General features: G+C 40.9%; 1 protein-coding gene across 2 annotated transcripts in view; it reads right to left on the reverse strand.

The window, feature by feature from the left end:
* APP (amyloid beta precursor protein) overlaps positions 1-26741 on the reverse strand; it is a 231690-nt gene that overhangs the window by 81135 nt on the left and 123814 nt on the right. The window contains exons 6-7 of one of the 2 annotated variants that reach the window (XM_054842225.1): positions 21000-21202; positions 10538-10705 (exon numbers count right to left, since the gene is read on the reverse strand). In XM_054842225.1, coding sequence (XP_054698200.1) covers positions 10538-10705; positions 21000-21202 — 371 coding nt within the window. The remainder of the gene's footprint in view (positions 1-10537; positions 10706-20999; positions 21203-26741) is intronic. The other variant, XM_054842302.1, reaches the window with a different exon arrangement.

Genomic DNA, 26741 nt, shown 5'->3' on the forward strand with positions numbered 1-26741 from the left:
ACTTTTTTATTACAAAACAGATAAATTACCGACTGAATGACATGAGACAAATGAAGGCTGGGAAAGGTTTATCTAAGATTGTAGCAAATTAGTGTTATTTTAAATGCAGGGAAAAGGATGTACCAGAATGAGTTTTACATAAGAAGTTGTAAAGTTTAATAGAATTTCATTACTTGAAGAACAGTGCGTGCCAAACTGGTATGCTTGCTAGTAGAGATTAATACTGCGGCACAGAACAGTAAGTGTATTTACATACTATATACAAATTATAATCTACTGCATTATAGAGACCACTATTCTCATTCTTAGCACTGTAAGCTGCAGGACCAGCAGGCAAAGCGCCAGTCCTTTTCACTTTTAATTACTTTCTCTTCATACACACTTTCACCAAAACCACTTTCTGAACCCTGTCTAAAACTAACGAATAAAGGGGAGGGCAGAGTTCCTCCCACAGTCAACAGCACACGGGAGACCTCGTGAGAACGAAAACCAGACATATCCTCAGGTTTAGTATTTTAACCTGTAAGCGGCAGGTTGCTACTGCTGCTGGTTTCTTTTTAGGGTTTTGGAGGGCAAATAGATAGCACTGCTGTGCTCCAAGGGTTGGCATCACCCCTGGACTGGCAGGAGTTCTGGGAGCCAGATCTTTTCCCTGGTGGCTCCTCAGGACATCTCCCTGCCGGGCAGGTAACTGCAGCCCAGTGAGCTGTGCTGATCACCATCAGAGCCTGGTACTCCTGTCCTTCAGGCCGCAACTCCAGCTGCCTGTTTTTTAATTTTCAGCAAAGATGCTCCATAACGCAAACTCCCATTAAGTTATTCATTGATGTTAAGGCTCATCCATTTCAGCTACATATTTATCACTCAGCCTGATCACATACCCATTCAGCTGGGTTTTATTTATCTTGCACATTTGCTTTATCTGCATGTTTTGACAAATATATTTAAGACACCCAAAAAATGGTTGAAAGTAAAATGTTCTCCATAAAAACTGAGGAATTCTGACTACAATGCTAGGGATTCTGAAAGCACAAAGCATTGTCTAACAGACTGAATAAAAATAAATATATTCTTCTGTCAGAAAAAAATATATGAATGTTGGTACTGAATTAAGAACACCTCCTGCTGTAGAAATAGTGATTGTATGCTCAGGGAAGCAGTAAAAAGAATCACCAGTTCTGAGACTTGACTTCTCCACCTTCAATTTCAAGCTGCCTCTTAGCTTCCAAAATTCTGTTAAATTAGATGAATGTGAATGCTCCTAAAGTGGATTATAAAGCACATTGTTTAAAAATGTCTACTAGTTTAATTGAAAGAGATTCCAGGCACAGGTGACATGAAGAGAGTTAACACGTGAAAGAGAACCCAGTGTTCCAGAGGGATGCTCTTTCCTTTCTTAACATTGGGTTATCTCCTTGTTTTTATTAACCATCAAGGCTAAACTACTTTGTCATAAAAGACTGTGTATAATTTCTGTAGTATTTCCTAACTTGCATTAGTATTCAAAGAATAATTACAGGTCAATGTAGCAACCTTGGCCTGAAAATAATTAAGTGTATTCAGATGGAAAAATCACATGTTTAAGAGTTACATTCCATTTTGAACTTGGAAAGGCTGATCCTATCTTCCTTTGATATGTTATCATTTAAATAGTGGGCATGGCATCAAAACAATAGGCAGCTTGTAAGGCAGTTTAGTGAAATCCCTCATGGAGACTTCTTTGAGAGAAAAAAACCCCAAACCATACTTATATTATTCCTCACCTATTTCCTTAGCTGAAGTTGACACTTGCCACCTAAACTAGGTTTAAGATTAGTTTTCTCATATAAGAATCTTTCTCTGTAAGAACTTCACGATACATTTTGTATCTATGCACAGCTAGAACTTGGCAGCCATGATGGCAACTTCCTTTTCACCAGCCCTGACAAATGCAATTTTGCCTTGCTCATATCCATATATCCATTCAACACTCATCTCAGTCATTAATTGCTCAGATCACGCCCTACACGCCCCCCCTCCCCCCAAGTTCTTCAATTCATTTTTAGCTTGGGAGAAGGTCCCCAAAGCAAACTTGCCTCAAGCATCTTTAAAATACTCTGCTTCAAGATAATTCTCTTTTGATTTGTCACCATAAATTTAAATATTTATGAGGGTAAAACCCCCCATTAAATTCTTCACCTGTTACATCAAATGAGATTGCTGTGAACAAATACAAGACAGAAGTATTCTCCTCAAATGCCTTCTGCCAAGGTTGTAAACAAGAGTCATCAAGTTAAAAAAAAGAACTGTGGTTAGACCCAACAAAACAAGTTACAGCAAAAACATTGTCTAGAACTATCATAGAATCATAGAACGGTTTGGGTTGGAAGGGACCTCAAAGATCTAGTTCCAACCCCCCTGCTGCGGGCAAGGACACCCTCCACTAGACCAGGCTGCCCAAAGCCCCATCCAACCTGGCCTTGAACACTGCCAGGGATGGGGCATCCACAACAACTCTGGGCAACCTGTTCCAGTGCCTCACCGCCCTCACAGTAAAGAATTTCTTCCTAACATCTAATCTAAATCGACCCTCCTTCAGCTTAAACCCATTACCCCTTGTCCTAAATACTATGTATCACATTAATAAAATTCCTAGTGCTTGAAGGTACCAGTAGTCTAACTCTTGTATATGAAAACATTTGCATCATTTCCCTTTTGAATCCTAAACTTTACCCAACTGGTTTTTAAAAAGGCCCAGTCCAACGCTGGTTCCACATGTGGTTCAAGGGTGAAGTGTAAGTGTGAATTTATATAGATGAAGAAACTGAGGAAACAGAAATTGGTCGCTTGCATCCTCTAACGGTGGTAGTCAAAATTAACAATTTAAATAGATTATATTAGAATTCATCCCATTACAGCTCCTAGGTACCGAATAAGTGTCAAGCACTCACAATGAATAAAGAACTGCAAAAATATGTTTTTCATAAGATTTCATCTACACTATTCGAAATTGGCCTCAACTTCACCAAGACGCGTGATTTGGCCAAGTTTTCATGCCAGAGAAAATAAAACCCAGCAGATACAGGCAATTCATGCTGGAGATGGTGGGAGAGGGACACATTTAAGTAAAGTCTTGAGAGGTAATGTCCCATTTACTGCTAATTTGGCAAGCAGTAAGACAACTGAATATAAAGAGCCTTTGTGACAAAGCAACGGGTTGTCTTTACTGAATTTGTAGTAACTTGGGGGTTTTTATTAATTCAAATAAAAGACTTCGTACTTATTATGAGAAATGCTTCCTTGCAATACCACTACTTACAAAGGCAGATATTTAGGTTTTGAAAAGTTAGCACTAGACTTCTGTATTTTAAATTATATCTCCTGCAGTGCCGTGACAAATTAGTACTGTAGCTGGTGACTATTATTTTCCAACACTAAGTGCACTGCCAAAAAAAAAAAAAAGAAAAAAAAGCATTCCGGGCATGAAGCAACTTGCAAGCTCTGCTGCTGTTACAGCCAGAGGCCTGCCAAGCCCCCATAAGCCTCACGAGCAGCACAGAGGCAATATCACCCAGCCCAGATGAACGTGTTGTAGACATGGCCTGCTTTCTGTCTTTGAGCCTCCTACCTGACCTCAGGCTCGAGCCATCTCTGTGCTTGTACACATAAAATGAGCAATCACCCAGTACGTCAGACAAAGGATTAAAACGTGTTACCTAACTAAGAATTTAGTTTATTTTACCGTTCTGCTTACAGGAATGCACTGCAGCGCTTTAATGCCTTAGACAGGCACCGGAAGTTGGCACGCAAGTTTAGCTGCCGAGAAATTTTACTTCCTGCTAACTAGGGAGATGTCAAGATCCTGAACAAATACCAGATGGATAAAGGAAATTCCTGACAACAGGAATATCATCTTATAAGCCTTTGCTGTTAAAATGTACAGCTTGTCACTCGCAGTACCTCTGAAGGGAAATTAGACTGGACACTGCAAAAACGCTACAGGTCATGAATTTTCCCCTTGCTTAGGAGCATGAACTGGAAACACAATAAGACCCATCTCATCAACTATCAGGGACAGACCGAAGCTCATCTGTAGGCAAGCCGAAGCTAGCCTATATGAAAAGCAGTAAGAGTGGATCCCCCATATTAGTCTTTGGGCCCGTGTACAATATTTTAATCTATATTTAAGAGGGTGTAAAATTCCACATGTATTACAAATTGTAGCTTTTAGAGTGTCTGTTTCTTTTAATAACTTCCATTTGAAATTGAAATAAAGTATCTGTCACTTAAAAATCACAAAGAGATTTAGCAAGTTTGTAAGTTTACAAAATTTAGCCTAGAGAATACATACTATTCTACCTAAATTCACCTAAAATCTGTGATTATGCTCTAAAATGATCAAAAATAAAACCACATGTGTTGACATTTAAACTTATTACTAGGTTTCAGGGTTTACTCAAGGAAGGAGGCAACTGACAACACTGAACCCTGTTGGTTCCTTCTGACGCTAGCCATAGGAATTCAGTACAATGATAAAAGCCCCTATTTTATAAAAGGTCATTTTAATGGTATGTCAAAGTTTTCAAAATCCGACTGTGCCACTGGAGTACAGTTCACTCCCGCTTTAATGTGGAACAAATGTAAACACAGCAGCACGAATTCCACTCCGAATGCACCACGGCTGCAGGAGCTGCTGGGTGAGCTGTCTCCTGTGCAACACCTGACAAATGAAGCACATCTAAGATAACGAATTTTCCCAGCTTTGAAGCTTCTTTTGCCCCCAAGTTAAGACTTGAACATTAATGTAATTTCAAAATGGTACTTATTAAAAAAATGTATTTCCTATAGCTTTAAGAACACTTAACAAGCAACAATTAAGAGACAAGTGAAAAAACTTTGTACAATAGATTCCTTTTTATTATGACAATAAGACAGAAATCATTCCTTTGATAACAGAAATTTATCATCTTCTGCTTATTCTTGTCAATACATACCCATTCTGAGGTCATTAAATCTGAATTAACTGCCTTATAGATGCTAATGACTTCACAGGAGCCATTATGGCCAGTCACACAGTAGAAGTTTGAGTCCTTATATTGAATAGAAACTGTAGACAATATTGAACATCCTTATTAAAAATCAATAGCAAGAGAGAGCACATGTGGTCTGGCCGGCTGAAGGAATTGGTAACAAGATCCTTATACTTCTAAGGTAATTATATATCAATTCCTATGCAGCTGGGTTGTGTTGGGTTTGCATGACAAGCTTTTGGTAGTGGGGGGGGGGCTACAGGGGTGGCTTCTGTGAGAAGCTGCTAGAAGCTCCCCCTGTGTCTGACAGAGCCAATGCCAGCCGGCTCTAAGACGGACCCATCGCTGGCCAAGGCCAAGCCCATCAGCGCCTCTGTGATAACATATTTAAGAAGGGGAAAAAAACACTTAGAGAGAGCTTTTGCAGCTGGAGAGAGGAGTGGGAAGATGTAAGAAACTCTGCAGACACCAAGGTCAGTGCAGAAGGAGGGGGAGGAGGTGCTCCAGGCGCTGGAGCAGAGATCCCCCTGCAGCCCGTGGTGAAGGCCATGGTGAAGCAGGCTGTCCCCCTGCAGCCCATGGAGGAAGGATGAGGGGGTGTAGAGATTCCACTTGCAGCCCGTGGAGGACCCCACACCAGAGCAGGTGGAGGCACCTGAAGGAGGCTGTGGCCCGTGGGAAGCCCACGCTGGAGCAAGCTCCTGGCAGGACCTGTGGACCCGTGGAGAGAGGAGCCCACGCCAGGGCAGGTTTGCTGGCAGGACTTGTGACCCTGTGGGGGACCCACGCTGGAGCAGTTTGGTCCTGAAGGTCTGCACCCCATGGGAGAGACTCACATTGGAGAAGTTCGTGAAGGACTGTCTCCCCTGTGAGAGGGACTCCATGCTGGAGCAGGGGAATGATGAGAGGAGTCCTCCCCCTGAGGATGAAGAAGCGGCAGAAACAACGTGTGATGAACTGACCGTAACCCCCATTCCCCGTCCCCCTGTGCCACTGAGGGGGGAGGAGGTTGAAGCCAGGAGTGAAGTTGCACCTGGGAAAAAGGGAGGGGTGGGGGGAGATGTTTTAAGATTTGGTTTTATTTTTCATTTCTCTACTCTGTTTTGCCTAGTAATAAATTAGATGAATTTCCTCTCTAAGTTCAGTCTGTTTTGCTCGTGACGATAACTAGTGAGTGATCTCTCCCTGTCCTTATCTCGACCCACAGGCTTTTTGTTACACTTTTTCTCCCCTGTCTAGTGAATGAGGGGAGTGATAGAGTGGCTCTGGTGGGCACCTGGCCCCCAGCCAGGGTCAACCCACCACAGGGGTGATGAATGAAAAAATTTGACAGTAGTAGCTCCTATCCAACAGACAAATCATTTTTGTCAGACCTCAGATCATCAGTCAAATTCACTGATCATGGAGAGAGTCTAAGGTTATGCATGACAGGACAGACCCACCTTTTCAGATCAAGGTGAAGAGGCTTCAGCAAGGAAGCAGAATAAAACATGATTTATTTTTTTTTCTGTAGACAATGTGTTCAGGATATTAGTATTCAGTATTTGCACTTTCAGTATTTATAGCGCATGAGTATTTGTGACAACAGAACATCCTCAGGTTTTGGTTCAGTCCAACTTCAATGCATTATGACAAAAACAAACTCCCATCCCATCCTTTCATCCTTTGCCCACTATTCAAGAGAAACCCAATTAGTACCCACTGTTTCATATTCCTCTCTGTAAAAGCTAACTAGTTTATCGTGCAAAACAGACTACAGCTAGACAAAGGAAAGACGTGCTTTTAGTGTTCATCCTGTGTCCTGCCTAAGAGGCTTACTGGGCTTTTACAGGACACAAGGGAGCAACAAAAATGTGACCACTGGAGAGAAAAGGAATATAGAATGGAATGGAATAAATAAATAAGCATGGGCTAGGGAAGGGGGGGAGCACAGAGATCAAATAGAAAGGTTAAGTTAAGGGTCACAGGGGGGAAAAAACAAACCCAAACAAGACAGCAAAATGATGAAGAAAAAGGAAAAGCAGTATGGTAATACTGAAACAGCAGACAAAACCAGAGGAAAACAAAGTATTTTAGGAACAAAAATAAGAAATGTATAGATCAGAGTTTGGAACGCTTTGACATAACATGAAAATACAGGAACAAAAAGACAACTAAAATAGCTTGGAAAGTGTACCTTAAAGACTCAAATGTTTTTTCAGAAACTGCTGAAGAAAATCAGGAAAAAGTCCTCTGTGAGATCTACTTTAGAACACCGGACTCGCTTTATTTTTCCTCACTGCCAGTTGTGCAAATGAAGCCATGCAGTTCAAGTACTCAACCTAACTCCATTTTCCTTAAAGACAAAATGACCCAAAATTGGGAATCCCAAAGTAAACCAAGATACCTATGAAAAGAACAGAAATGGTAACACTCTTGGCATTGTTTTATTGAACTGAACCTAAGAAAAAAACCCAAAACACCAACTTCCATAAGACAGAGAGGAATCGTCTGGGCTTATCTGAATATCCTAACATATATGCCATATAGCAAATTTAGGAGTTGTTTCTGATTTCACATGCTGCATAAGAAATGACAGTCTTAGAAAAGAAGAACAATTATCCTCCCAAACAGCATGAGCACAGACAACTTTTGCTGCCAAGAGACAAGTCTGAAGAAGGCAGACAATCTAATTTTCAAGTTTCATTCAATCTGTAATATTCTTTTCAAGAACATGACCAAGGTCACCCCTTATAGCAGATTTCCTGCAAAAAGATCCGTAGGTTGTTGGGAAGTGTAATACAGTAAACTGTGCTCGCTTGCTATTACAAGCAGTCGGTGCTATGATTTCACCTACAGCCTGTATATTAAAGGTAACACCACTGCATTATGAACGTGATAAATCAGAGTCTCATTCCTCCAAGTTTTACGCTAAGTATAATTCTCATGAAGTCTGTTTTGTGATGCAACTGCTCTTTCAGTCAGCAACACCCTTCCCTCTGTGTAATAATTTTGCTGCACTATAAAACCCAGAAATGAAACTCTCAGATTTGAAGTGCTGGGTGAATAATGACAGCTTGGTATGCAAGATGCACGATGTTAGGAGATATTTGAGTCTGCGCAGTCCCACTGCAGAATTTGTACAGAGAAATGCATCCGTATGGCTCAGCTTGAAGGGCAAGATTCAAAATAAATCTATAAAAAACAGACCTTTAACAAAACTGCAATCTTGCAAGAGTCAAGATCTACTACAAGACCTCATTTATTCTGTTGTTCAGCATTCACAGAAATATTCTAGATATTTTAGTGATACTGACAAAGGCAATAATAATTCTTAATCCCTATGTGAAAAGTATGACTTTTCCCAACAAGAACCAGCGTATGTAGCTTTTAGAAACTCTTCTACTGACCATAAAAATAAAATGCACAGCACAAAAACCCAATAGCTATTTTTTAATTTAATCCTACCTTGCTGGACATGAAGTTAAAGGATGAAGCCCCCTCCCTCCCTTTTTTTTAATTTCTGGGGAAAGGAACAGGTACTGTCACAAGAGGTCTAATATTGGAGGTAGGTGACTTTCATTTGCCTCTTACAGACTAAGGCAAATACCTGAAGTATCCTCTGTGGAGGTAAATCATGTTCAGTCCTGTCATTCTTCCCTTGCTAACTGGGACTGCTTCCAGATGTAAAGTAGCAAAAGGTTCAGTTTCTTGGCTATTTTCCACTATTGGTTTTGATGGCCATCATCTTGTCTGGGATCCAATCACCACTTAAGCATGATACTTACCCACATGCGACTGTAAAAGGTAGTCATCCTTTACAAACTCTCCATTGGCCATAACAGTAAAGAATAAACACAGCCTCATCTCAGCTTCCTGAAACTAAATTGAGAAGAGCTCAAGTGGCTTTCCTAGGGTTATTGTTCAACATCTCTCTCACTGCAGCGTGGGGGTTTTTTTAATGCCTCTAATCTGCATGAGCTGGCTATCTTCAAGTTTAATTTTCTTTCCTCCTTCCATGTCTACAGTATCAACTGCTCGTCAGTATCACATACCCTGCATTTTTTATTGCATAAATATTTCTTCTTTAAAATTCTCTTTTTTTTCTACTACTGTCCTAATTTAACTCGTTAGAAAGTCCCAGTTTTTCTTGCCTGTCACAGGGCATGCAACCAGAGACAAACTATGTTTCGCATCTCTAGAAACATCTTACCTAACATGGGAACTTAATGGTTCAAAATCTCACTCTGTCAGCAAATATAATATAGACCTCACTCCAACCTACTGCATAGTTCTTCCTTCTCTTCACTACATCTTCTGTCTTGTTGCAGAAGCTGACCACTGTCCATGAGGTGTCCTCCTCTCTGGCCTGGTGGTCGTCTTTCTCCACGTCCCTTCATGGAGCTTTGCCACAAACAGCTCTAAAAGATGTCGAGATGAAATGCAGCTGGAGATCAGAGCAGCGCTCCTGCCTCCATGACTGCTCTTGCTACTGCTCCAATAAAATACAGGTCAGCTCCTCTGCTCCACGACACACGCAGCACACCTTGATGCCTGTCTGTGTGCGTTTTTAAGCCTTCTAGTTATTGCAAATATTCTGAGGTGTGATTTGGAAAATATTTTTGGAAAATATTTTCCTAAAAGCGTGCTGCTAACATGTTGCTTCTGTTCAGCTCCTCCATGCCCTGTAAGCAGGCAGGACAGTGAGATACATACTCACTCTTTAATGTTTCAGATGTAAACAGCAGCCAGTACTCTCCCGTGAGTACTTGCAAGCAAAAGAGGAGGAAGGGAGCTTACCAGAGGCTCCTGAACATAACACAGCTGATAAATCCAGCACCTGATTCAATACCCTGTGATAGAGAAAGCCATCCTTCTCAAACCAAAATCATAATGCGAACATTCTTTCTTCATGGAAAATGATCATTAAAATAAATGCCTTGTTAAACAAAGTAAGTGGGAAGTGATTCACATCCACGTGCATCGTGGCCCTCAGGGAAACCTAAAAATCGAATGTCATTTCTCCCCTTTTCATTGCAAACACACTTAAAGTATTCAATCAAACTAAAAATAAACGAACAAACAAAAAGAATCAGTTCTTCCAAGGCTGGAAATAAATATTCTGGTATTATAATGAGCTTATATTGCTTTGATTAAAAAAGGTCAGAAATAATACATTGAAATACACTGTACAAACTACGAGCTGTTTTTAAACTTACCTGAGGCTTCCCTAAAGTTTGTGTTTTTCCCTGCACATGCACTGTACATGCACACAGAGACACACACAAAATGTCAGTAGGCTTTGACAGAAAATTAAGAGAAGGTGAGCGCGAAGGCGTCATCTAAGGAAGTGTTAGGCTTTTAGCTACCTACTTGCAGACCCCCGTCTACAGCACCAAGAAGTCGCCCACTACCATGCCAGGTTAGCGAGAGGCTGATGAGGATCTAGCAGTGAGCGGAGGTGTTGGACAGACCGCGGCAGGGGGTTAGTGTGAGCCCAGGCCCGCTCCCGAACGGTGGGAGCGAGGGAGACGTGGAGGGGCACTTACTGACGCTGCCACAGACTGCCATGCAGTACTCCTCCGAGTCAAAGTTGTTCCGGTTCCCGCCGCAGCCGCCGTAAAAGAAGGGCGCGCACTTTCCTTCGGCCACGTCAAAGTACCAGCGGGAGATCATCGCGCGGCAGGGACCAGTCTCGGCTTGCTCAGAGCACACTTCTAGTCACAGGAGACCCGGAGGAACCACATTTAGCATGTAAATGGTATTGTCTCGGTTTCTTAATCAGGTGCCTCTCAATGGCCACGCACACATGAGCGAGGAAGGAGATGCACCAAGGAGGTGTTTTGGGAAACGGGAAAGCCCTCCCTGGAAAACTGCCCCAGAGACAACAAAGGTGAATTTTGAACTGACTCAGATTTCTGCCACTAAGTCTCCTTAGTCTGCCTATACTTTTATGTTTTTAGCTACTTTATCCGCACGCACTGAGGGGTGTTGCTCTGAAACAAGCTCCAGCATGGTGGCAATGGTACCAGCATGAAGTTTTGTCTGCTTGCAGCCAGAGGGGTACAACCACCCCCCCCCCGGCTGCTGCCCGCGGGGCTGCCGATGGCCCCAGGCAGATTCCTGCCCAAGCAGCCCACTCGGGACCTGTCTGGCAGGGGAACATCTGAAAGGAGAAGGTGCCACTTGTTTTTCTTGATGGTTTTTAGCTACACATCCTCTTCCCCCCCACCAGCAACTGAGAAGGTTGCCTAGCTTATACAAGAGAAAAAATAAAATAAAAATATTTATGTGTCATAGAGGAAAACAAATTCTCTTCAGACACCTATTTATATATAGTCACTGCTGAAGAAACTCCCTCTTGCAGGCTGCCTGGCACAGGGTTTATAATTCATAGTTCGAGGGCTCACATATATAAAATTACTGCCATAGCTTTATCCCATCCATGGGAGGAAACCTGATCCCCAGTGAATATATACAGGAAAAAATGAAAACTGATTGTGTTTGTGTTCATTGTGAGCTGCCACAGTCTCTGCCTACATCCTGCAACACATGAAAACCTGAGGGAAGAACCAAACCAGGCAAAGTAAAGGAAGACAAAGCAAATTCTGCCTGAAATTTGGAATTCAGCCAATTACACATGTAAATGTATAGCCCTTTACCAATAATGTTCCAAACAGACAAAACCAGTTTTATCTTTCAACGTGCTGCATAAGTCGTTTCAAATCTACATCACGTTAAACACCAACACGCTCCTCATTTCCTTTCATCCCATGCACTGCATTGGCAGACAAACTGGTACGTTAACTAGAGGCTTCTAAATTCTCTGCATACACTTGAATTTTGTTGAAGGCTGATCCCTAAGGGTTGAAAGGTATGAAGAAGTATCAGTGCATTAGCACTGAAAAACCCCCTCATGCTTATCACCTCTCAGATGCTGGCTACAAAGAATCCTGCCTTTCAGAGTCCGACCTGACCCAGCACTTCACTCTCCCCGGGAGCACCGCTATTTATAAACAGATTTTGTATTCAATTGTCATTGGTAGTCAGTGTCTATCCACATTTCCTTAAATACATAATATAGGTACAATTTTACATGTGTTTAACATGTTCACATACAGTACCTAGAAATAATGTCAAGAATCGATTTTAGGGAGCATCTATGTGGTCTAAGAGAAACATATCCACCTATGCAATGGCCAAGGATGTGCTACAAATGTCACAGCTCTGTACCAAGCAGTTAGGGGAAAAGGAATAGCTGGGGGTGATGGCATATTAGGTTTTTTACTTTAGGAAAAAAACAAATTAAGTGTACTTAATTGTAAAACATATTCATTACAATTAATTGTGTGCTACCATATGATTAATTATATACCACATTTAGTATACAAGTGATTCTTCTCATTTATTTCAAAATAAAATCTTGCCCCGTTGTCCAATTATACAGTCAAATCTTCACACAAAGCTAACTTTGCACAGCCTTGGAAGAGCTGCCACATGTCAATTCAAAATGAATAGTGACTCTTGACATTAAAGAGACAGGTATAATCAAGAGAATTTTTGCTGACAGGAAATGTCATTTCAAAAACCACAAAAGTCTCAACAACTCAGTCTGTCTTGGTTAATGGTGATGATGGGCTGACCTCTATCCACACACTAAGTGCCTTACAGGTTTCCCTGAAAATACTAGTTTTGCTATAAAGTCCGATTTATTTCATTTTGAACTGTTATCAGGATGGGAACGGTTCACAGATTTAATGTAAAATTCCCTGTAGGTACATCTTTCACAGAAGTAGCAGCAGAGGTTTGTTTGCATGTGTAAATAGCATGCGAAAGTGATGGTAATTGTCCATTAGTGATAGAAAGGAACTGGCTCTTTGGAAACTCCAGTCATTCGTACATGTGAAAGATGCACTGGGACAAGCACTCAGGAAACCACAGGGTAGCACATTAAAAAGGGCAAGCCTGAGGCACTGCAGCCCAGAGATGTGGCCAGGGACGCGTCGTCTCCCACCAGGCTGGGGGTGACACGGCAGGGCGGTGGAGGCACATCCTTCCCTCCAGCCCGCACAGCTGACCCTATTGCTGCTGGTGAGAGCTACATGGTAATTATTTCATTGCAGACAGAAATGGTCCACTCTGGAAACAATTTCTGACCTAAACGAAGAGGAAAAATGCTCTGGATTACTGTTTTACGATTGCTCTGTTTGAGGGAAGCATGTTGATGGTCCAGTCTAGGAAACTTCTCACTGCTGTCACCCCTTTCCCAGTGATGCCACCACCATCCACCACTGCCTGTTCTCAGTGGAGGGCTCAGAGTAGCGTTCCTTCACCCCTGCTTTGGGGCAAGCATACGTTTTTAGACCAGCTTCAATGCCTGGGAAATGGTCCCGTTGCTCCTAATTGTGGGTCAGCTGCTCCTCTCAGGCCTCTCCATAACCCCATCACTTGTCATCATATAAAAAAGCCACAACACTCGATCCTCGGCTGCACGACCGCAACTGAGAAGGTGGGGAAATGAAGTACAAAGATGGGAAATTCAACAGGCTTTCTTGGGCTATTAATCCAAATACCGTTTCCCCTTCCACTGCTACCAAGTGTAGCAATTAATGCCTACGATGGATGAGCTATGGTATTTTCCCAGGTATTAGCAGCAGGCAGGGAGCATACACTGCTAAATAATTCATCAAAAAATTAAAAGCTGTCTTTGCTTCATATATTATTCCTGTTGCTGAAAACTGATTAGAAGATGAATTGCTTTTTGCCACTGTATAATTCAATTTTACTCGATATCACAAATAATTTGTATCAAGTACAGTGTTATCGGTGAGCTTAGATTTGTTTAAGGAACATGCTCACCCTTACCCCTGCAAAGATGCATTTTTGCCTTTGGCTCCATGACACTGGATAGAATTAAAGAGGACAAGCCTTTGCCACAACCCAGACTCATAAGCGATCTAAATTCTAACTTTGTTTTCAGACACTTAGAGTTTCCACACATCCTTCTTCAACAGCAAAATTTCTCTCACTGAATCTGTGCCTTAAATCAAAAATTACAGTTGCCAATACCTTCCCTCTCTGAAACCTCAGATTTGGCAAATTATTTTTGAGATAATCAGGAAAGTATAATTCAACTTTCCTCATTCTAAGCTTCTTCTAGTTATTGCAGCCTCTTGATGCAAAAACAGTGGTTTCTAACCAAGCAGGTAGATCATTCCCCGAAGAACAGTGCTGTGGCAAAGCTTTTTTATTTGCTTTAAAATTAGTAGCTAAAGCGATATACTGGAAAAAAATTAGTTACACTAAAAATCAGTACTAAGCGCGTTATTTTTCCTTTGAAAAGCACAGGCTTCAGCATCCTAGGAAATACAGTTTTCAAGTATGTGGACATTGATTTATAATGGCTTTACACAAAGTACTTCCATAAACACTCATTTACCAAAATGCTGTTAGGAGAGCTAATTAGAATTTATGTGCAAACATTTTAGATACTTTTGATGATCGGTTTTTAGAGAGGGAAATATAAAATATGGTTCTGAGTGATATTTTAATTTTTTTTCATTACCATATAAATTGTTTTTTTCTGTTCCTTGCAGAAAACTGATTTTAAATCAAAGTGAAATTATAACAACTTTATTTCAAAATCTCAACTCTATGCTTTTTTTTTCAACATGGGACTAACGCTCACTCTGTGAACACCAACATTTTCAATTGAGGAATCTGAAATAAAATTTAAACTTCTAAGGGGGAGGGAGGGGGGAGAGAGAATTAAAGCTACATTTACATACTTCTATCGCTGTAAACATCAAGGTTACTCAGTATTTTCTTCAGGATTTGAATTTACATGATCATAAGACCTAAGCTCATTTAAATGCTGGTACAGTCAGTTCCAAACTTTAAACCAGAAATTAAATTTGAAGATAATTTAAGAAAAAAAAAAAAAGGACAAACAGGAAGAGTTAGACTACCATCTCCAACATGTCTTGGAAGTTGGGTCCTAGGTTTAGTTTACACCTCTGAAAATCTTCTTTACCTTAACGCCACATTAGAAATATACCATCGTGTTGTCTATTACAAGTTCTTTAATTTAGCCATGGTAATGGAAAAAATAATTTATTTATGACTCTTTCTATACTACCAGCCCTTTTGAAGTTTGAAGTTGATATTGTCAGTTACATACAAATAAATCATACTGGTGGTATGAGCCAACTCACTAGCACTGGTATGTGTTTGCTTTGTCGATGTTGCTGTCAGTTCAAACCGGATCACCATCATGCCGGACCCAAACAAGTATGGGATCACAATTTTATATTTTACCATTTGTATTTCACTAAAGAACAGAATAATCCATTAATGCATGAGAGGCCAAAGGAATAAACCTCTCAAATATATATCATAAGGTATATGCTCCTCTTTATTATGCGCTAGTATATATAATATTACAGCAGGAGTAATTTTGGCTTCTGTGTCTTCAGGAACTGACAGCTATAGTTTGAGGATATTAATACACTTCTGTATCAGTCCTCATTTTTTTTAACTAGCTGAGGAAAATTAGACAAAGAGTAAATGCACTCTGTTTGTCTTTCAGTTATACCGTTTGTGTTCCAAAAAAGCACAATACTGTTTTGCTCAATGAATTAATCAAAAGAGAATATTTAAAGATAATTTCATTGAAACAAAACTTCCTCATTCTGAATATATGGTTAGAGGAGGCAGCCAAATTTTAGTTTGAGTATTCAAAGACAAAAGAGAATTTCAGACGAGGTTTTTTGGAAATTAGGAGGAGGCAGCTGTGAAGCTGGCACATACTCCAGGAATAAAGTTGGTGCACAAGCTACACAATTGCTAAAATACTTTCTACAGCGGAAGTTAAAAGAAAAAAGCAAAATGATGACTTCTAAATGCAATACTGAAGAACAGCTCTTCTAAAATTGTTAAATACCGTAAAAGTGTAGTTTCCATCCTGCACAATTAAGACTGAATTTCTCTCTTTAATGTTTATTCTTAAGCTACTGGAGGGGAATATTTGGAATACAAAAATAAAATGTAATTGTATACTTGGCCAGAATACAAAGCCATACAATTCTGAAGTGGGACAAATATGTGAAAATGCGCTTTCTACTTACTTGTGTACAACATGACTACATTTTGAACCAAGGTGCCGTATAGTTACTACTGACGGCCAGAACCCAAACAAAAACCTCAGCTTGATTTTCAATGTAGGTCGATGAAATGTCCTGAATTTATGTATATTTTAAAAAAAGGTATAGTTGCCACATAACATCATGACTATGCTAACGTGGCAAGACAGTGAATGCAAGGATTAGCCCCAAAGTGCATTCCAGTCTTTTTACATAGCAAAATAATATAGTCAATTAATTATTGCTTCAATACAGTAAAATCACATTTTGTCTAGGGAAGCAGATTCTTGGGGGATTTCTTCTGGCAGGGTATATTTCAAGTGAAACCACTCTCCACCCTCCAACCTTATGTGAAACAACACTATTATTGTGTTTAGTATTTCAGTATTTTTGCCCTTGACCCCAAATGGTAGTAATATATTGCTTTTCCCTCAACAAGATTACTAGATCATAAAAAAGATTTCTCCTAATTGCAACATATCTTAAAGTATTATATTATGGTGGAATAGCTGTGCTTTAAATTATAATGTCTAATTAAAAGCTATCAGTTATTCTAATGCAAATCCATTAGGTTAATTTTATCAGCTCTTGCTCATATGCTAGAGATTATCATTCTTAATGAAGATCTCGTAACAAAAAAACAGTAGAGTTATCATAATAGTGTGTACTGTTCATATAGCAGTGTATTGATGTTTTTTTAATAGGGAATACAACTACACATTATCACTTTCCAACTAAAGCATACTGCATAGTCTTAAGCAAATGAAGAAGAACAAGGAACTACTACCTTAAAAGGAAGATAACCTTTCAAAGAAGAAAGTGGGGCAAAGCTACTGAGGGGAAAAAAAAGCCCAATTAATCTAATATATGCTACTAGTATCATCCCAAAATTTACAGGTGATAGGTCTAGCTATCAGAGTTAACATCCCTTGCCTTAGAATAGACGGTAGCTGTCACTGCATGGATTTAAAGTCTTTTAGACATAAAAATCTTCAGCAAAAAAAACCTCCACGCTAGATCAATAAAGCTAAGAGCTACCATACAAACATCAGGCTACTTTTCTCTCACTAGCATATGGTCTCTCACTTGCAACTTCAGACTGTAAACATAGTTAAAATGTCACATCAAGCAGCAGTGCTTAAATTCTTTCCTAACCATTTAAAGAAATCCATCTGAATTAGAGAAAGCAAAACCAATTGCTAAAGGGCAACATTATACGCTAGACGAGGCAGGTCAAGCTTATGCTGCTGAATCCCTCGCATCTGCTGCTAGGTACGCAAAGAAGCTGCCAAGTGTTTTCTGCCAGGCCACTACACTGACCCTCCTGCTCTCCTTTAAATGAGACCTGATTGACTAACTATGGTGACAGGAAGCACTAAGCTGAAATTGCTTATTCTTTGTTGTACGCCAAGACACACTGATTTTTCTTGTCACCTACTGTGCTGAAGGAGAGCAGAAATGAAATCTCAAACAATTGCACGTGACGGGGCAGCAGCGCTCCTGCTGGCTTCCATCACGCGCTGGAAGAATCACCTGGAGCCCGGATGCCTCGGGAGCAGCTCTGCAACACCCGCGATGCTGCGATGATGACAGCAGAAATCAAATCGCTCGCCTGCTTAAATCCTGGCCAGCAGAGAGTCGCCTCTCTTGCTCCATAGAGAGGCAAAAGTCAAGAGCCACAGGTTTCCTGCAGGGCTTCATAAATGAGCCACTACTTTCTTCAGCACAAATTCAGTGATAACATCTCCCAGTGACCAAAGGTGAAAAATGTCGACCTGACATTCATTTCACTATTTGGATCCCTGCAACCTCAGACCCACCATCGGTTGGATTTAACATCTGAACTCCAGCAACAGCATATCTGAGAGTTTAACTTGGGTCTGTGTCACAAATAAGAACCTGGCAGCTGCACCACGGCAGTCCACTGTCCTACTCCATATGAACTGACAGTAGAGATGGTCCTTCACAAAAGGCAGGAAAGTGAATACTGGCAAGTACCATGCTACGAAAAATAGATTCAGATTTTTGAATAAACACTATAGCTTATATAAATATAGTTGCTACAGACACTGAATGAAAAGACTGTCCTCCTGTCAATGACCCCTCCCATTTTCTAGGCAAGACTAACTTTCTTTTCGCTGGAAATAAGTTTGCAAGTAGTTCTGCTATTGCTATTTTGATCACGATTTATTAAAATATGCATAGAAATAAAATTGCCTGACAAATTGATTCTAGAATAGCTCAAGTGTCTTTAAAGTATAGCATGACATTTATGCTTTCCAATTATTTATGGCTGACGGCAACCATTCCATTGATTTGGGGGAGAAAGGGCTCAGTACCAGCCCACAATTAGATCCTAATTCATGGTTTTAGAACAGTTGCTCTTTGTTGATTTCACAGATGAAAAGCAACTCCTCTCAAATTGGACAATCCCGTTCTCTGTGCTCTTTAATGTTAAAGACATAGTATTTAGTGAGAGTTTCATAAAGCATACATAAAAGTGGTTGTAAAGTGTCTGTGAAGAGCATCCTAGGATACTTTTTATGAACTGCACTGAGTAACGCTTGGGAAAAGTAGCCTGAACAGAGCTCACATCCATGACAGTGAAGCTCTGACGCTGAACTCCACTGGGAAAGGCTTTCAAGGTGTCTCCATAGGACAGACCACTTCTTAATACATACGCTGTCTACAAGGTACCTCTGCCTCTTTCATTTGCACTGACAACGATGAACCTTTCTGTTTGCAACAGCAAGAACACAGCGGATACTCACCACGTAAGTTCCTGTGCTCAATCTGCTGGCCCTATCAGGAAGACGGGCCCTGTAGGAAGCTTTCTCTCAAGTGCAGCAAGGGAAGTAGAAGCAAGAGCCAAGGCTATAAGTTATTTGTACACTTCTACATTTACAAATAAGCAAGCATTTTGCATAGTGCAGCTCTGTCAGATACCAGTGACACACACTCAGGGACAGTTTCTGCACCTTCCGTGCCCCAGGAGGGCTGGAGGTCAGGAAGCCCAAATGGCTGTGGCAGAACTGCATTTAAAACTTGTATTGTTAACAGCTTGCCCTCCCCTCACTGCCAGCAACAAGTATTTCACTCAGTCACCCAAGGTGGGACATTTTAGGCTTGGGAAAAACAGGACAATAGTGCTTCATTATCAGCTAGCAAGTGTCTACACTTCTAAAGGATTTTTAAAAGGTGGCTTCAATAGTTCGCTTCATCTCTTCTGTATTTTATATTCATATTATCGCACACTACTTTCCTGAAGGCTAAACATCTTAACCTCTTTGAAATGTCAACCTCAGTAAAGAAACATGTTCTACCTAATTTGTCCTCATTTCCACTCATCCAAAATCCCATTAAAGTCAAGTGTACTTCTTTTTTTTTTTTTTCCTCTCTCAATATTCATTTACCAGCAAGAACGGGGCATTTTATCCCCAGGTGGTGAAAGCTCACATATGGAAATATATTTAATTGGTTTAAAGATTTAAACATAATCTCCTCCTGCTCCCTCCTCACTGAAATGGCTCTCCAATAACTGAGCAAAACACTCAACGCAGTTATATAAGACAGAAAACGCACAAGACTGTTGCCAGCCTTACAAAGAAACATTTGCAAGTGATTTTAGCGAAGCATTAGCTTTTTTGATTAGTGAGCTTATCTGCACATGGACCAAACAGAAAAACCTAAATGAAGTAACTCTGCTTTTTCCAAAGCATCTCCCGGGCACCCTTCTGACCTCGGCTGCGTGGTGAACTGTAGCCGGCAGCCCTCCTCTGCTCCATACCTGCTCTGCCAAACGGCAGCACCACGGTTCGAGGAAAGGATGCTGTCACATGCAAAATGGGGGACTCGGCACTTCGGTCCCAAGCATCGCCAGGGGCACGGGGTGGGAGAGCAAGGTGAGAGGACGGGAACCAGGCCAGATGTTTTCTGCCTCATTTTACGACTGCCCCAATCGCTGCCATTTTGCCTCTGCCTCCTGCAAGTCCCAACTCCTCCTTTTTCAACTGTAGCCTTTCATCTCATTTTCTACCAGCATCTCCAGCACTTATTGGTAAAGACGTAAGCGTTGCAGAAAAATCGGCATCTATCTTACAAAGATTTACGTCACATGGAATTGTACTTATTAAAATAGAAATATAAGGATAATTCATTCCATTATGTATTGTAGGAGAAATGTGGCATTTAAAAATTTTACGTGGCTATGTTGTCCATGGACTAGGGTAAAATTCAAAGTTTAAAATGCAGTTATGTTAAAAACCACAAGGTATCATGACGAACACTCCACATTTTCTTTTTTGGGCAATGCATTTCTATTTCCTCCTCCCCCCCACCCCAATACAACTCATTAGTTAGGTTCACTTTTCTGCATTGTTATTTCTAAATTCACCTAATTTTACTGAATTACTAGTTCATGGAGAAATATTGGAAACAGGCTAACAGAAATCACGTAAAATGACTAATCACTGCTGTTAATGTAAAGCAGGAAGTGCTACCTCCCACTTTGAACTGACACTCCCTATCCTTCTGCAGCACCTGCACATGATAACTCACACACATACTTCTCCTCTGTTATTTACTGTATATAGCAGTCAAATTTTATTTAATGTTACTTTAAAATAAAAGCAACCTTTCTGCTTCCATCCACATCATACGCAATGACCACACCTCACAGACAGACACCTCCAAAGAATATTTGTAATGGGAAAGGGGAGGGGATTCAATGTGCAAATTACAGAAGCCCAAGCACAACAATGCTGCAACTTGGGATATTTTGCTGTTTGGAACATTTTTTTGTCATAAAGGGCAAACATGCACAGCAGCAGGGTCAGTTTTCCAGCCCCAAGCTAAATGCCCATGAATTTACCTCTGACAACCTCTTCCACAGATTCTGTAGTTGTGGTGGTAGTGGTTGCAATACTGGTAGTTCTTTCAGTTGCCTCTTCATACTCTTCCTCAGTCTCTTCTTCAATTTCATCACCATCATCATCGTCGTCATCAGCATCTTCATCTTCCACAACAGTTAGCTCCTCATCTTCCTCTGGTTGTTCTTCTACTGCCTTATCATCGCTAAATGAAAAAATTTATAATAATGTGTCAGCAACAAAATGATTTCAAGATAACAAGAGAGAATATTTTATTCAGAAACTCTATAAGGACATGAAGTTACCCGTTTCTTTATTTCCCTCCCTCCTCTTTAATTAAAAAAGAAAGAATCAGGGACTCTGGAATGTCCCAAGGAGTAAGAAATCAGAAATGCTAAAAACCCCAAAAAAGTCAACATTAGCAACGCAGTGAGAAAACTAGTTAGATGCCAGACTGAAGCTCCTCCTTTTGCACAGGGATGGAAGAAGAATCCCGATCAGCAAACACTATATTTTGACAGCTGAATAACACTCCAAACATGCTTGCTCCACGCTCCTGTCAACGAATCAATTTTTATTTTGCAAGAAGCTCAAATTAACTAAAAATGCAGTCAGTTAATATGGACACGGAAACGAGAGAGCTCCTCAGGACTTTCTCACCCAGAAGACACCTCACCCAGACTGTGGACTACCTCGCATGCTGTTCACAGAGGACTACCAAGTGTTGAACTGACCTGGAAGTGTCTACACTGACTGCTGAGTTCTTTGTTCTGTTGTTATAGTGTGGTGTGAAGAGAAAAGCTATTTCTACTGGAGTAGTGCACAGAGCTGTCTGTTTTCTCAAAGGACAGGACAGAGACAGTCAGCACACTTGATGCTGCAACTCATGCTTCAGCTGACTGTTGCTAGCTTTTGTCTTTGAGATCTTATCTCTTTCTGGCATCTCAAAGCAGACAGCTGGCCACAACAGAGCCTTTCAGGATCTAACACCAGAGAAGGAGAGGACTCAGTTTTGGTCTTCTGTGTGACAGAAGCACTGATGGAGAGGTGAAAGCCGCACGGTTTTGCTGACGAGGCTGCCATCTCGGCCAACGTGTGCAGCCGTTCAGCACGCTCAGCTCAGATGCTCTGCACTACCAACGTGAAGCTGATCAGAGGGCTGGAGCACCTCTCCTGTGAAGACAGAGAGTTGGGGTGGTTCAGCCTGGAGAAGAGAAGGCTCCAGGGAGACCTTATAGCAGCCTACCAGTACGTGAAGGGGCCTGCAGGAAAGCTGGAGAGGGATTGTTTACAAGGGCATGGAGTGATAGGACAAGGGGTAATGGGTTTAAACTAAAAGAGGGTAGATTTAGAGTAGATATTAGGAAGAAATTCTTTATTGTGATGATGGTGAGGCACTGGCACAGGTTGCCCAGAGAAGCTGTGGATGCCTCCTCCCTGGAAGTGTTCAAGACCAGGCTGGATGGGACTTTGGGCAACCTGGTCTCATGGAGGGTGTCCCTGCCCATGGCAGGGGGGTTGGAACTAGATGGTCTTTAAGGTCCCTTCCAACCCAAACCATTCTGTGATTCTATGGTTCTATAACACTGCTGTACAGTTGACGTGTAAGGCCTCCACAAAAGACCTGTGGTACCAATGTGTGTTAGGATGGCAACACAAGCACCCCTATGCTGACAAAGAACCCCCAAACTATTGGGCTAAACATTGTTAACCATTATAGTGCTTTAAATTCACACAGCTGCCTAAAATTCTCAGGATTTAATCAGTCTCAGACAATAGGACGGAATACTGGACCTGACTATCAAATGCATTTGGTAGCTTAATATCTCAAGAATGTTCTGGGATCACTCTTAATTCTGAATGATACACAGGCAATAGGCCAAAAAATGTACGCTGAGCTACTGCTGCTGTTGCTTTTGAAAGGCTTCCTAACTCAGTGCCCAGCTGTGGCAAGGTCTCAGGTTTGTTAATCTGATCTTCTACTTAAAATTCTCTACAACTGAGTAAATGATCTTTAAAAATTCAAACATGCAGTGACTTTTTGTCACCTTCACACACAAGTGGTTTTGCATCTTTTTCACAGCATCACATATGCTTGAACAGCATATGTGAAGTTAACAACTTATCTCCTTCACCTCATTTCAGAGACTAAGCCTGCAATATTTCATTTTATAATAGGTTGCCTACTACAGTTTTGAAAGTGAGCTCAGAGGAAAAAGGAGAACAGTATGACCTCTCTTAATAAGGTATTAAAAAGAAGTTAAAAAAATCTATTGATAAAAATCTTGTATGCCACAAGCCTGACTCCACTAGGAGAAAGTTAAGTCTCTATACAAAAAAGAATGAATCTCCTGTTCCTTTCTCCTCGAAATATTTCGCCTCCAGAAACACAAGAGAGACCTGAAGTAATAATGAAGCTTTCAAGCCCAGGTAAGTTATACAAATGGATGTGGTAACAGCTATTTTGCAGAGGAGTCTGAATAAGGGATGACCTGTTTCCATTTACATGGGAGAAAGTCTGAAAAAGTGGCACAAAACCACTGGGTGGTTCTCTTAATTTCTTAATTTCAAAGAACTGGCTTAGAAATTTCACCATCTCCACTGTGAGGTTTTCCCCTGCCATTCTAATTTCAGTATGTCCAAAATTTTCCACTTTGTTTTCAGTAACTCCTTTCTGAACAATAAATTTCTTCTGGTTTTATTTTTCTTACCAAGTATTTCACCTTTTTATGAGCATGAAATAAGTGCTATATGTACACTATCACCTTTCAACTGTGAGATGGAGGTGGATTTGTAAGTCCAGTATCTGCTTCTGATCTCCAGGTTAAAGGGCTTCTAGTATTGGCTAGCTACAGACATTTAAACTAGGCATGCTGAGTATAAGACACGCAGATTTTGATCAAGAGCATCAGACACCATATGCCTTTCAACATTAAAGAAAGCTGCTCTCTGTCTTTCTCTCACCTAAGCTACAAACACAGCATACTTTAAAAAAAAGTGCAATTATTTTTCCTTCTCCTTTCAGATGAATGATCACTCTCAGATACTGGCAAGCTCATAAAGTGAAAAAAAGGACAACAAAAACAACTTAATGAAACAAACAAAGGAGAGTCAATTAGTCACATGGAAAGCCACTTCAAAACTAATTTGTATGCGTGCATCCAATGCATCCAATACCCATCTGTTTTTACCTACACAAAAGCAATCAACTCAGCTATGTCAGTGCACAGCATTTTGCTGTGAAATTCTCAGCATCAAGGCCAACCTTTTTTCGTCACTCTTTTTTTAAGGGTTTGTGATAGTGAAGAGCGCAGGATGAGAGAAGACAACTCTCTGTGTGTGTTGGTTGGCTATGGCCACCATTACAGTGGGCCCTGTTTCCTCTCCAGTAACTTAACAGAAGGAAATGCTTAAGGGTAGCCCCCACCTGCATCCCCTTTGTGACTTGCTGCTTGCTGAAGGACTAGACATCTGAGAAGGTAAAAGAAAACCAGAAATGATGGAAGACTACAACAGTTCATGGGATCAGGGTCCTGAAAACTATTCTAAAAAGCTTGCACAAAAATGTACCGGAACATTCCTTCGACTATTTTGATCACTCCTAGAAAAATCGTTTTTCTGCTAGCAATATGTTCTGTAAGATTCAGTCACAAGGGTAGTTTTTCATAGGGTTATATATTATTGCAAGTTTCAAGAAAAAGGAACAATGAAAACAGAAGTGCGTTTGCCTTAGATTTAGATACCTAAATGGAAGTGAGAGCCTTGCTATATACTTAAAGAATTAAGATGCCTGAAATTGGGCTTTAGAAAGTCATTTCCCTATTTAACAGGTTTTAAAAACTCTCATTGTACAGAAGTGTGAAGCTACACTCAGGTTCTACAGAAGCACTCTAGGCTTTCTCTAAAGTAATTATTTTCCCAGTTGTCTACTTTATTCTATTTTTATTTACACAAAAATGAGTTAGTCTCTTCCCCAATTAGTACTGTCTTCCAAAGAGAAAAGGACAGGGAGGTGAAGTGCTTCACGCTCTCTTAACAAGTTTCTCCTTGAATGAAGCCAAATACCACAAACTAACTGGACTGGCACTATTCTGCTGATTTAATCACGCTCAGCTATACCGCACAGTATCACGGACCAGATGGAACAGACCCAACAGGCAGGGATGGGAGCCCTAAAAGTAAGAGCAGCACCAGCTTCACATCAGACATCAAGGCTACCCACTAAGCCACGGACTCCTAAGAGTCAATCGCGGTAACGATGCTCAGCAGTGCAAACAGAAGCCGACCACACCTCAGAGGCCACAGTTATGAAAGATGTGAGAAAAACAACAATACCATGCAGCCCCTTAGCAGCAGTCCTCGGGAGCAAGGGGCCATGGGGAGGGAGGGGGTCCCTCTGTATTTGTCAGTAATTAGGGGATTTGGAGCCTCATGCTTGAAGACACAGGTTTAATATAAATAATGCTACATCTTGATGTACTTCTGTTGCAAAGACAGTGGGTGGACTTCACATATTCTTAGTATTAGAAAAGGTATTATGTATTGTAAGAAACATGAAAAATTATGCTTGGTTTTGTTTCCTTGGATTTAACTGCTGTTATCATCCTGGCTCTTCTTTAAAGAGCATGCATGCGAAAGGGACAATACAGAACAAGAGAGAAGGGAATGAACTTATACTTCAACATTTAGAATAAACATCAACTTTTCAAATGGGGAAAAACCCTCTCTCTTGCATAATGTGTCGAGCTGTTTCTCCCTGTCATGCTAAATGCTCTGGTACCGTTCACACTTCTCAATTACCACCACCGCGGAGCTGTTTCCCAGACAGCACGTCTAACTTTTGCACACCTTTCATCACAGTTATGAGTTTAAATCCACCATTTTCAAACAAAGGTTTACTACCTAATGAATGTGGATACTGACATTTTTCTCAGAAGTCTTGGAGCTTTATTTAATAATAATGCCAGGTGTGCTTACTTCCTGGTATTATTATTACATTTTACCTTCTTTGGTAAACAAGTATGACTCAGTCTTGTTTCTCCTGGAACCACGACACCTTGACAGCTTTTTCTGTATATTCCCTTGATACCGTCCCAGCCAGGGTTTTATTAGCACCATAGACTGCAGCGTCTCGTTTACAAGAAATTGTTGACATTTTGCCTTTGTTTAGTGGTGCTGGTGACAGGATTTTTCAAAGGCTGCTTAAAAAAATTACTTGATACACTGATAAGTTCACACATTTGTAAAGCCGTATTATCATCATCTGAAGGTAACAGTTCAGCAGTAAACAACGGAGGTAAATGGTTAGGCTTGAATGCAGCCATGAAAATACTTGCAAACCGCACCCCCCCAACGTTAGTATATCTCCATCTCCTGCCAGTGGAGACTTTTGGCAAGGAGGGCCAGCACTCTCCTTTCATGGTGAACGCAGAGATCACCATAGCTTTGAACCTTCCACTTCAACCTCCTCACAAATGGGATATTAAAATCCATTCCCCCTATCATGGAAATGATAATTCCCTCGAGCATCCAAGTAGCACACTGGGTCATTAACACAAATCGTCTATGTTCCTGTCTGTGGTGAAACGAGGTATTTGAAGTTTGGTGGTTTCAGCTCTATTCCCGATGCCACACACCCCAGGGTTCCAGGCAGCCTCTAAGAGGTAATCAGTTCTGTTGACTGGAACAGAATCATACCGACCAGTCCACCGGACGAACTTCTGGTGTTAAAACACATACCACCA

The sequence above is a fragment of the Grus americana genome, chromosome 1, assembly GCF_028858705.1.
Source record: "Grus americana isolate bGruAme1 chromosome 1, bGruAme1.mat, whole genome shotgun sequence".
Taxonomy (NCBI): Eukaryota; Metazoa; Chordata; class Aves; order Gruiformes; family Gruidae; genus Grus; species Grus americana.